This window comes from Rhodamnia argentea, chromosome 5, assembly GCF_020921035.1.
Source record: "Rhodamnia argentea isolate NSW1041297 chromosome 5, ASM2092103v1, whole genome shotgun sequence".
NCBI classification, from domain to species: domain Eukaryota; kingdom Viridiplantae; phylum Streptophyta; class Magnoliopsida; order Myrtales; family Myrtaceae; genus Rhodamnia; species Rhodamnia argentea.
Window position 1 is genome coordinate 16373007 of NC_063154.1, and position 12145 is coordinate 16385151.

Consider the following 12145-nt stretch of genomic DNA (forward strand, 5'->3'; position numbering starts at 1 on the left):
AAAATTAATTTGCTGACTTTATGTTGGATAAGAAGAGCTATAGTAGCAGCATTCCTATTTCTTTTATGTTTTACTGGGTTCAGGTGGTCTAGGCTTGTTGTAAATGCGAATTCCCGAAGCGATGACAATTTGGTTTTCTCTGACTTTGAAAGGGACAGATTGTGGTGACAAAAATTTGGTGGGGTTCAAAGGGTCACATTATTACTTCTGTATAACAGGGAATTTTTGAAAATTTGCAATTTTTCGCCGCCTTCGTAATCCGACATGGTCCACCGATCAACTTAGATGAAAGCGTCTGGTGTCGAATCGAACTAATGCATATAACAGTTCCAACATGGATCGCCACAAAATGCCCGAAGCATTGGAGATGGAAGGCCGGTATCACAATCGTCATCTTCATTCACCAACTGAAGTTTCATATCCACAATTTCGTCCAACTCTATGGTTGGAACAAGTACAATACGGAATATGAAGTACAATACCCGCTCGAAGAACATGAAAATTTTCCTAAGGCATGATCCTGCAAAGCTACTTTGCTGGAGAGCTAATGGTGGTGCTCTCCACGTTCCAATGCTCACCAAAAATCATTGTCCTGTACCAAACATAGTGATCATCAGTTTAATAAGGAATTACTGAATGGTCGATTTGTTCCGCCTAGTGATTAAAACAATCGGCTCCTGTGCGCCTTACCTGGCCGCCGTCGTACACCAAGGGCTGCGGATCGAAAGATCGATACGAGCTGTATCTCGGTAGGTGGTTGCCAAGCGCCTGAAATTGAGGGAGTGATTCCACGGTTTCTTGGAATGATGACTGACGTCGCACCAAAGATTTCATGTTAGAAAACTCTCGAACTACACCGAGATTTTCGGTAAACATTATTTCGGTCGAAACCGGTGAGACTAGTGAAGCAAAATCCAGTAAACAGGTTCGGTCTTTTCATCTGTTTACCTCCTGATCTGTGTCCTCATGTTGAGAAGCAACTGGAGTGTCATCAGTTGCACAGGAGCCTCCTCCAAAACTTGGGGAAATTTCCAAGCTTTCACTTGGTTTCCTCTTCAAGCGACAAAGGATGTATGGTATCTGTAAATATTCAGAACTCGCCAATGTAAGAAAGATTAGAGAATCTGGAAGTTGCACTTTGAATACAATGAGGAACTTAAATGAAAGACAGGACCTGAAAAGTATATGTCACGTGGTCGAAACAAAAAGAAAAATCATAATGACATGATAAAAGAGTGTAATTGGGTCATTCTTTCCTTTTTTTATAATCCAGGGCACTGACCATAAGGTCGCGGATAAGCTTGTGGAACGTAGTGCAAGTCTCATGATCCGGTTAGGTGTAGGCTTTTGGCCTAAGCAGGTGATCCTAATTCAGAGCAGTTTACCCGTAGTTTGTGAGGTTCGAATGAATGACTTTTTGTAACTAGACTAAGAATCACTCATATCGCAACAAATTGTGCCAACCCTTAGTAGTTAATTTAACTCATTCTCTTCGCAGCCATTGATCTTATGTTATAGATCAAAAGAACCGTCATCCTACTTTCTTCAGCATGGCCTAATGCACTTTTTAATTTCATTCCTGACTAATTCATTTGACTAAATGAAAAATATCACAGAAATCTCGGATAGATCAAAATGGGGAACCTGGAAGGTTGAGGAGTATCCATCAAGAAGTTTCGGATTCAAGTGATACTCATGCATGACCCATCCCGTCTTGGCGCGACCCTTTTCAAAGACCAAAATCCTCTTGGTGCCTATTAAAGCCTTGGTGTCTCGAGTCTTTATGTCATCCTTTTGGCAGGTGATCTTCCATTTACCGCTTCTTGTCTGCCTTTTGATGCGATCGCTGCCCTGGGCTAGGTAAGGAGAAGGGCAGAAGAAATACCAAGCCCACCCATCCGACGGAATATTCGATATCCCTACACGCATGCACAGGGCAAAAGATTTAGGACAACTTATCGGAACATTATGAGTGCAAACAACGTATGAACAACTTTTCAATGCGTGATTACTAATATGACATAACAAATTCATACTACAACCAAAGTAAAAGGGCCAGGGGAGCAGGCGCATGAAACTCACTTTGATACAATCTAGGTAAATCCCAAGGATCCCATGCATAGAAATCCTCCAGCTCGGGGATGACGCAATTGTCGACGTATCCAAGTACCTTGCTCTTAAGGTAGTTGCTAACGAGTTCTTCCTCGGTCGGAAGAAATCTGAATCCCACCTGAAATCGCTCCATACAGAGATTTGAGTATGGCCAATTAACTAAGACAAGTGATGTAGCTGAACTTGAGGGTTTGAGCAAATTTGTGAGTTCATATGTCGATTGGAGATTACAATTTATAACTGGGACTCAACATTGACTCAACCTTCTGGTTTCTGCTGCTTGTGGGTCTTCCCTTGTGCCAGAAGCCTCCTTTTTCCCTACGCCCTTGTTTCTGAAGGGGAAGCTGAAAAAATTTTCTCTATCTTCCCTGCGGAGGATTACACGGTTGCACCTAGGAGAAGCTACTGGTGAAATTCCCATTCTATCCTCCCCAGGAAAGTGACAGCCCAGTGCTTTTGGGGACTACTTTTTTCTGCCAATGCCCATGGAGCTCTATATTTGGAGAGATTGAGCCAAAGCGTGACAATTTATTAACCGAAGGTCCAAGCATGCGAAGCTAGATGTGATCAATAGATGTGGCCTAAGTGGACCGAGTAGAGTACCGAGCCAACCAAGTCAAAAAGTCACCGTTCAATTGTTGCCTGGTTTTGAATCTAGGCACGCACCGCCTTTTGGAAAAACCGTAGTTGCTACAGATGAAGTTTTCAGCGTGTGCTTATCGCCGAAGATGGTGCGAGTTTCGGTTGTAAGCCGCCAATTGTGCTATGATATTACGACAAATCCATTCTTGCGGAAGGAGGGAGTTGCTGCAGGTCATACCAAGTTGATCCATTTTTCAGATTTTCACGGGATTGTATGCCCGGACGAGGCTAGCTTGCCACTAGATTCATGGTCAGGTCTAGTCGAAGCCCGTGCATATATGCAATCGCTCTGTAAGAGGGTAGTGATGGGGTCCACTTCTCTATTCCAAAAACGTTATTATTGTTCGAGGTAACGATTTTTAGAAAAGAACCATATATGGAATTTTCGGTAAGTTCTGTTATTTTTTCGTACATTTGAGAAAACCATATGTTTGCTGAGCAAATTTGACAGAATAATCGGGAATGGTGACTATACTTCTGTCCAATAATCTCCTCTCGTAGCCCACATCTGTCTCATATGACCAATCAAACCAAAGCAAAATACATCTAGGTTTCGATTAATCAAGAGACCATCGCAATTTACAAGACTGTTTGCTAGAATGGTTTGAATAAAACTAGTCATTAGTGCTTAGGTTCTCGTGTTTGATGCATCATTTTATTGAGTTGATGACAAGAAGAACAATTCAATGTATTCAGAGTGACTTTCATCTCTTCCACTGGACCGGAGCTCATTGTGACAGTCTGATTTTCCTGTCATTTCAAGATCTTTGACCGTAAGATATCCGTTGAAGTATTTCGGTTATATCTCGCTTGGATCCGATCAATCGCGAGTTAACTAACCGAAGGGGAAAGGCTAACGCGTGGCGAGATACGTAGACCTAGGAAATTCAATTCGAAAAAGGCATTTTGACCATAAGGGTCGTTGAGGGAATATTTAGAGCCGAGGCCGATCTGAGAACGATTAAGGGATTCATTGCTAGTGTTATACGATTGGGACGCGGGTGATGCCGCATAACCAACGTATGATTTGCGAATTTCCCTCAATCGATTTATGACGATCGCAGCCGTCGGGGCTAATAATAGACCCTTGCGATTTCATGACAACCATGATAGCCATGATTTGAATTTTCCTAAGTGTGATGAGAATCACAGAGTCAATACGCGTAATGTCCGCAAAAGCAGCCCGTTAGTTCGAGATAAATTGAAATTACGGACGATGAGAAATCGATCACGAAATGGGATCTCAGAAATGGAAAAAAAATGGAAATGAAGATTTGTAAAAAAAAAAAAAAAAAAAAGAGTTTGGATTGGACGACGCCTAGTCGGGAATGAAAATCAATGAAAAAAATTGGATTTTCGAACGAAGGGTGTGAAAAAACGATTTTGCCCCTGGAGCTTCGACCCTATTTTTAGTAATCGGACACGGGCATTCTTGTCATTTGATTATTCCCTTTATATCAAGTGAAATTGGAGGGGCAAAATTGGGAGGAAAGTGTGATATTATGTGTACAATGCCAAATGTCATTAATCTATGGTGCTCAATTAGTGAACTTGACACCTAAGAGAATTTGGGATGAGAATGAGCCATCTTTTCTTTCTTCCTTCTGGATACTTACGTTCAAGAATAGAACAGCACCACCATCATCTCCATTTTCTCCTTCCTTCACTACCTCACGCACAGAAACAGTCTACCCCGACCAGTTCTGATTGCCAACTTCCTGGCCGTCCAAATTTTCAACCGTCGACAACCAGCCAGTGAGCCACCTACCACTGCGAAGATCAGCCTGTTGTCAAAATTTTCAAGGTGGAAGTGCACCATTTGAGACACTGTGGAATTCAGGGCGGCCAATCTCCCGCGAGTCGCCGGAAACTGACTCAATCGGAGGTAGGTTGCTATTGGTATTTCATTGGACCACCAAACGGACGAATTTTGAGCTCAAATTTTGGTGACGTTTAGTAGACATGTATATAATGTTTCTGTAAATTTTTGGGCGAAAATGAATGATATCTTGACCTTGAACCACTGTTGTGTTCAAAGGAGCAAAAACTGTCCAATGGCGGATCAGAAGGAATTAGCGCCAAACGAAGACCAACCGGTGTCACCCTGAGTCAAAATTTTCGGTGAGGCCCCTTAATACATAGAACTTGGTGTTAGCAAGGATATTGATGGATAAATTGAAGGATTAGGTTGAGTTGTGGACTATTTGAGCTGGATTGAAACAGAACTGGGGGTACCTTGTTTCGGTTCTGTTCTTACTGAGTTAGAGGGGGCTGTTTGTGATGAAATTGAGATTTAATTTGATCCTTGAGGCATGTTAGGGTGTGGAGTGATATGTTGAGGAAATGTATGATCGATGATTTGGTGTTTAGGCAAATGAATATTGATGAATTGATTGATTTTCTCTAGACTGCTTGCTGCCCTATTCTGAAATTGTGGGAGCCGAGGTGTTTAAGGGCTAGGAAAGAAGTGTTTTGCTGATTAAGCTTAAGGTAAGCAAGTTCTTATACCTTAGCTAGAACGATGGGGCTCAATTGGGTAAATACGATGAGGATTATGCAAATTTTGGTGAGTTACGGTAATGTTGTTTGATATATGATCTCGTGTTGTGCCAATTGCTTAAAGACTCATTGAATAGCCTTGATATGTATTGATTGCCTCTTGTTTGTTGAAAATTTATGTTCTCGTATGCCTTTTATTGTTAGCTCTATGTGTGAGCTATATTTGAACTTGAAGTCATGATTATGATGAATTGCTAGCATGCTTGAGAAATTGTGGTACCCCGATGCGTAAAGACGCGGGGTGGAAATGGCCAACGTCTTGATGCGTAAGTGACGCCGGACGGAAATTATGATATATCGACACGGGCCCGAGATGATTTTGAAAACTTGAGGTGTTTTACGTGGGTTTTATCGATGAGACAGTCTGATGCGTAAGTACGCGGACCTAGCCTAAAGCGTTTCACACGCGGGCTTGAATCGAATGAAGGTGGAAAGAAAGGAAGGCGTGGCTTGGTTTCGTTATGTGCATCTGTCTTAAGTAAAGTGATGAGATATATTGCCATGATTGAGTAATTGATACTTATCGTTATACATGTACTTTGTATGGTTGTTGTATGCATCACGTTACTGTGCACATTGAGCTTATGTTGCTTTTACCCGAATGAACTGTCGGTCTAAACTAGGGATAGGACTTGCCTTACCGAGATGTAAATCTCACCCCATTGTGGGACCTTTCGTTTTCGGATCCTAGAAAGTAAAGATGTTGCCTGTCCGATCGGGTGAACCCCAAGAAATAACTAGGTATATTGAGGAGTTTCCTAAAGGAGGAGATGTAGTATATGTTAGGAGGACTACCCTGGTTTGGGTAGATGAGCCCGAAGCATCTTATAAGCCTCATAGGTTCGAGGCAAGGTTCCGTAGAGTAAACGGGGTCGTATCTAAACAGTTAAGGCCCCAAGATGTGCCAAAAGGGGTTGTACCTTCTTGGTGCCACCCTTTCAGGGATGAGATAGAAGTTGAAGCGTCCACTGTAGGTTCAAGGAATATACCTGAAAAATAACCAGTGGGAGAGGAGAATATAGAAGTAATAGAGATTTCGGATTCAGAGGATGACGAGATGGACAAGGATTCAATCGAAGTGCGGTTGGAGTCTTTCTCTGAGTATGATCTTGACAAGGACGCGAGTCAAGCCGAGGACACTAGTACTTTCTAGAGTCTCCGTTGTTGGTTGACTTTGATGCTACTTTTTGTTGGAGACGGTGTTAGGTTAGGGCTTAGTGATTTCATTTTTGGTTTGCCATCTTGTCTCCTTGACCTCGCTTGTGTATATTATTAGTTTTTTTAGTATCGTTTGTACGGACCTATATTTATTTATTTATTTGTATTTTTTTTTATGGATAAAGTCTTTTAGTTTCCCCGCATCTCATTAAGTGGATGTATTGAGACGATGGACTGGAGTTGGGTTTATTTTCTTTCGCTTTTCGCTTGCAAGTATCATTTCATTTGCCGTACATGAAGAGTATCCTGGGATGTACTTACGGCGTGTTATGGATGTACGTGGTTGTAAGGGAAGCGGGGCGTTACATCCTAGTTAAGTGGTATCAGAGCAAGGTTTGCTCGATCCAAGTTGATTGAAGATCGGAGTAATAAGGAGGAATGAGATCCGGGGTGACCGGGTAGCGAGACCGTAGGAAGCGTTCACTAGAGTAAGTTAGGTAATGCATGGCATATGAGTGGCGCATGTGTTTGGCATCATGAAAGTGGCATTGTTATGATGATTGAATCAACCAAGCTTCGTATTGAGCATGTGCATTGAATGTGAATGCTTACTTGATGACGCGTTGATTGTTCCACCAGGTTTGAAACATGATTGTGTATCCTGGAATGTTGTACTTTTGAGATTGTCCGGGAATATTTTCTTTGAAGTGATGCTGCTAGTTGTGTGGCATGGAATCCCGAGGTTGGAATGGTTATATTAAGTTTTAATTCCGTGGTGGAATTAAAGTGTTACAGGAAGTTTAAGGATGAGCGATCAACTTGTGAGACGCAGACGACACAATGTTAGGGTTTCTAGCTCGAGGCCACCTGCGACAAAGAATCTTGGAATGAGCGATGTATTGAGAGCCTTTGAACGGTTTGAAAATCGATTGACTGACGTGGCTCGGGATAGGGATGTTGCCATAACTCAAGCGGTGGGCGCTACCTTAACTATGGTGAATGCAACGATGGGTACTAATGCAGAGGGCGGTGGTAGTGGTAGCAATGACTAGGGCGCAGGAGCTAGTAATACACAAGTTAATGTAAATGCTGGTCAAAGTGTGGGAGTTGGCAATATACCGGGTAATGTCATTACACTTCGAGACATGGGCCAAATAGTGGAACAGTTTATGAAGTTGAGACCACCCCAGTTTGATGGAATTGGTGACCCAGAGTTAGCGCCCGGATGGATAGAGAAGCTCGAGAAAATTTTTGGAGTCCCGAGTGTACGGATGAGGAGAAAGTGCATCTAGCAGTGTACCAACCGGATAGTACGGCAAATGACTGGTGGAAGGCCACGAAAGATGGAGTATTTCCGAAAGCACTTGCTTTCGGTTAGACTACATTCACGGAGGTCTTCAATGATAAGTATTTCTCGAAGACCGCGCGAGAAAGTAAGTTGGTGGAGTTCCGGAACTTACGTCAAGGTCATTTGACTGTTGATCAATATGAAGCAGAATTTGCAAGGCTGTCTATGCATGCACCACGTTATGTGGAGGATCCTCTAGAAAAGATGCAGAGGTTTCGAGATGGGTTACGGCCCGAACTTCGTAGTCGGATGATAGCGATGAATCTGAGAACGAGGCGAGAGAGAGATAAGCATGGAGTGCATCTCTCGGGTGAGGGGTGGATATCATGAGGGTGGGGGGAGGGGTGTCGCATGAAGAGGGGGAGGGAATAGTGAGGGTAGACAGAGAGAGGGAGGGTTTATATAGGGGGTTTAATGGGTTTGGTCATGTGGTCCAATTCGCGTTCCAATCGCTCTCAATTCTGAAACAAACTCTCATTTCGTTGTCCATAACTCATTATATCACATGACATAACATCAAATCTCAAAATCACACTTCATTTAACTTCAAATAACTCCTCATTTACCACATAATTGTCATTACAACACTTGATTTACTCACTAATTAAACAAGAAGAAAATTCGGGCTTTCACATGATCTTTGCCCGATGGTCATCACGTGATTTTTAGTCATAGACAAAATATATGCACACTAAAGGTAAAATAAATACCAAAGAATAATTTAGAAATCATCAAAGTATTTTATGAGATGTTTCTGATAGGATTTTGGGATTGTCAAAAAAAAAAAACGCAGCGGAATATAATTCTAAACCCAAACCGTAGACGGGATCCATGCGTATATTGAAATCTATAGGAGTTCAAGACATACATTTTTGCAAATACCGATAAATTGATGATCGGTTGTATACGAATTAGCGCCCCTAGTGTTGCGCCTCTACGGGTATCTACACACACAAACCGAAATCTCCAACGATCTAAGTGCTAGCTTATAGATCTTGGAGCTTCTCTTGTTATATTGCCTTTGATCTTCAAGACTCTCTCAAAGATCTCCAACGATTCTCTCGTATTTCCCCCTGTTCTCCTTCGGAATAAGACTTTATTTATTCCAATCGGCGTATCTAGGGTTTTTCCCTTGTCTATATATATATAGCCTCAATATTTACGCGTAATAAAGAAGTGGGGCCGGGTGATTCGGGCCCACTAAACCGCGTATCTCCAATTGTGCGTTCAATCGTTATCTTATAACATGCACGATCGCGTAGATATTTAGAATAGGAGAATAAATTAAAATCTACTTCTTAAGTAAATCAAGGCGCAGATAAAATATGGATTCAGTTCACTTTTGTGTGCGACCCCGTAGGTTCACTAAACATTAGCAATGTGCTCAAAACCTTTTTTGGCTCATAAGTCATAAGCGGTCTCTAGCAACACATGACTACCTAAGTATAGTGAAGGTTGTTTTTTCGACACAACTTAATCAACAACTAATGTTAGAGCATCGACCTTGATTAGTTCCTAGGGTAGACCACTAACGGTTTCTTCAATATCTAGAACTTACCCATTGCCCAATTTTTGGAATTTAGAACCTACTTTGTATACCATGGAACCTTGAACCTGGGCTGATGAGAGTTCCAGAACCATGTTCACCCCGAGCCACACACGGAGGGCTGGCCTCCCCCCGTTTTTTTTTTTTTAAGACTTTTTTTAAAAGAAAAAAATAAATAAAATAAAAAATAAAAGGATGAAAATGCCCTTAACGAGCCGGTGAGATCAGGCCCTTTTTTTAGACCGACGTGTCCATTTCAAGCCCTTTATTTGAGATCATATCCACTTTAAGATTTGATAAAATAATGGCACTTTAGGCTCTTATTTAAAACAAGATCCACTTCATGACCTTATTTGAGAAAATGAGAATGCTTCTAACTCTTATTTGGAATTTTCCCACTAGATTATGACTTGAGAAATGCTCTAACAAAGATTAGTATATAGTTTACTACTAATTACTATTAAAACAGTGATGGAGCTTGAAGATTTCACTAGTAGGTGTAGCAGCAATAGAAGAGCATCATTATTGGGAAAAATTATTGTAAGGATATTAGTTGGGACTTAGAGTTACAATAAGTAGTGTCCCTTCGGATATTGCGTAGAATTGAGCTAGCAATTTCTAGTTTCATATCGTAATTATGTCGTGTCGTATTCATTTCCTGTTAGATTCATGCTGAACACAATTTGTTCGCAACTCTTGTCGTGAATTTGAAATTTGACCGAGACTTGATCATCGAACACGTTAGAAGATGCAACATTAGACATGTAAAATTTGTTTAGAAGCATCTAAACTTGTCTAAATACATTAAACGTGTCATGCTAATAGATTTAACATAAATTGGTATTATTTACATATATCTAGAGCATATTGAAAAAATATTATTACGAGTTAATCTGCATGCAACACATTTATAATTCGTATACAAAGCGGATTGATTAAGCTTAGTTCGAACACGCTCAATACGTGTTTAGAGAATTGCAGGTCCGATCCTTTAAGATGCACCTTGTGGAACACTATAAAGACTAATTATCAGTTGAAAATGAAAATTAATTTGCTGACTTTTTGTTGGATAAGAAGAGCTACAGTAGCAGCATTCCTATTTCGTTTATGTTTTACTGGGTTCAGGTGGTCTAGGCTTGTTGTAAATGCAAATTCTCGAATCGATGACAATTTGGTTTTCTCTGACTTTGAAAGGGACAGATAGTGGTGACAAAAATTTGGTGGGGTTCAAAGGGTCACATTATTACTTCTGTATAACAGGGAATTTTTGAAAATTTGCAATTTTTCGCCGCATTCGTAGTCCGACATGGTCCACCGATCAACTTAGATGAAAGCGTCTGGTGTCGAATCGAACTAATGCATATAACAGTTCCGACATGGATCGCCACAAAATGCCCGAAGCATTGGAGATGGAAGGCGGGTATCACAATCGTCATCTTCATTCATCAACTGAAGTTTCATATCCACAGTTTCGTCCAACTCTATGGTTGGAACAAGTACAATACGGAATATGAAGTACAATACCCGCTCGAAGAACATGAAAATTTTCCTAAGGCATGATCCTGCAAAGCTACTTTGCTGGAGAGCTAATGGTGGTGCTCTCCACGTTCCAATGCTCACCAAAAATCATTGTCCTGTACCAAACATAGTGATCATCAGTTTAATAAGGAATTACTGAATGGTCGATTTGTTCCGCCTAGTGATTAAAACAACCGGCTCCTGTGCGCCTTACCTGGCCGCCGTCGTACACCAAGGGCTGCGGATCGAAAGATCGATACGAGCTGTAGCTCGGTAGGTGGTTGCCAAGCGCCTGAAATTGAGGGAGTGATTCCACGGTTTCTTGGAATGATGACTGACGTCGCACCAAAGATTTCATGTTAGAAAACTCTCGAACTACACCGAGATTTTCGGTAAACATTATTTCGGTCGAAACCGGTGAGACTAGTGAAGCAAAATCCAGTAAACAGGTTCGGTCTTTTCATCTGTTTACCTCCTGATCTGTGTCCTCATGTTGAGAAGCAACTGGAGTGTCATCAGTTGCACAGGAGCCTCCTCCAAAACTTGGGGAAATTTCCAAGCTTTCACTTGGTTTCCTCTTCAAGCGACAAAGGATGTATGGTATCTGTAAATATTCAGAACTCGCCAATGTAAGAAAGATTAGAGAATCTGGAAGTTGCACTTTGAATACAATGAGGAACTTAAATGAAAGACAGGACCTGAAAAGTATATGTCACGTGGTCGAAACAAAAAGAAAAATCATAATGACATGATAAAAGAGTGTAATTGGGTCATTCTTTCCTTTTTTTATAATCCAGGGCACTGACCATAAGGTCGCGGATAAGCTTGTGGAACGTAGTGCAAGTCTCATGATCCGGTTAGGTGTAGGCTTTTGGCCTAAGCAGGTGATCCTAATTCAGAGCAGTTTGCCCGTAGTTTGTGAGGTTCGAATGAATGACTTTTTGTAACTAGACTAAGAATCACTCACATCGCAACAAATTGTGCCAACCCTTAGTAGTTAATTTAACTCATTCTCTTCGCAGCCATTGATCTTATGTTATAGATCAAAAGAACCGTCATCCTACTTTCTTCAGCATGGCCTAATGCACTTTTTAATTTCATTCCTGACTAATTCATTTGACTAAATGAAAAATATCACAGAAATCTCGGATAGATCAAAATGGGGAACCTGGAAGGTTGAGGAGTATCCATCAAGAAGTTTCGGATTCAAGTGATACTCATGCATGACCCATCCCGTCTTGGCGCGACCCTTGTTAAAGACA

The 12145-nt window shown here is 41.3% G+C and overlaps 1 protein-coding gene across 1 annotated transcript; it reads right to left on the reverse strand.

The window, feature by feature from the left end:
* Positions 1-936: 936 nt before the first annotated feature.
* LOC115731578 (protein NTM1-like 9) lies at positions 937-2245 on the reverse strand. Its single transcript, XM_030662241.2, has 3 exons — positions 2083-2245; positions 1645-1919; positions 937-1080 (listed from the first exon to the last, which is right to left on the reverse strand). The coding sequence occupies exons 1-3, from the start codon at positions 2243-2245 to the stop codon at positions 937-939; spliced, it is 582 nt and encodes a 193-aa protein (XP_030518101.2).
* Positions 2246-12145: the final 9900 nt, after the last annotated feature.

Excerpts from the sequence above, each read along its gene's own strand:
- LOC115731578 (XM_030662241.2), bottom strand. The coding sequence starts at position 2,245 with ATGGAGCGATTTCAGGTGGGATTCAGATTTCTTCCGACCGAGGAAGAA. Across the intron at positions 1,920-2,082 it reads TTTACCTAGATTGTATCAAA|GGATATCGAATATTCCGTCG; the intron begins GTGAGTTTCATG and ends GCATGCGTGTAG. Across the intron at positions 1,081-1,644 it reads GATACTCCTCAACCTTCCAG|ATACCATACATCCTTTGTCG; the intron begins GTTCCCCATTTT and ends GAATATTTACAG.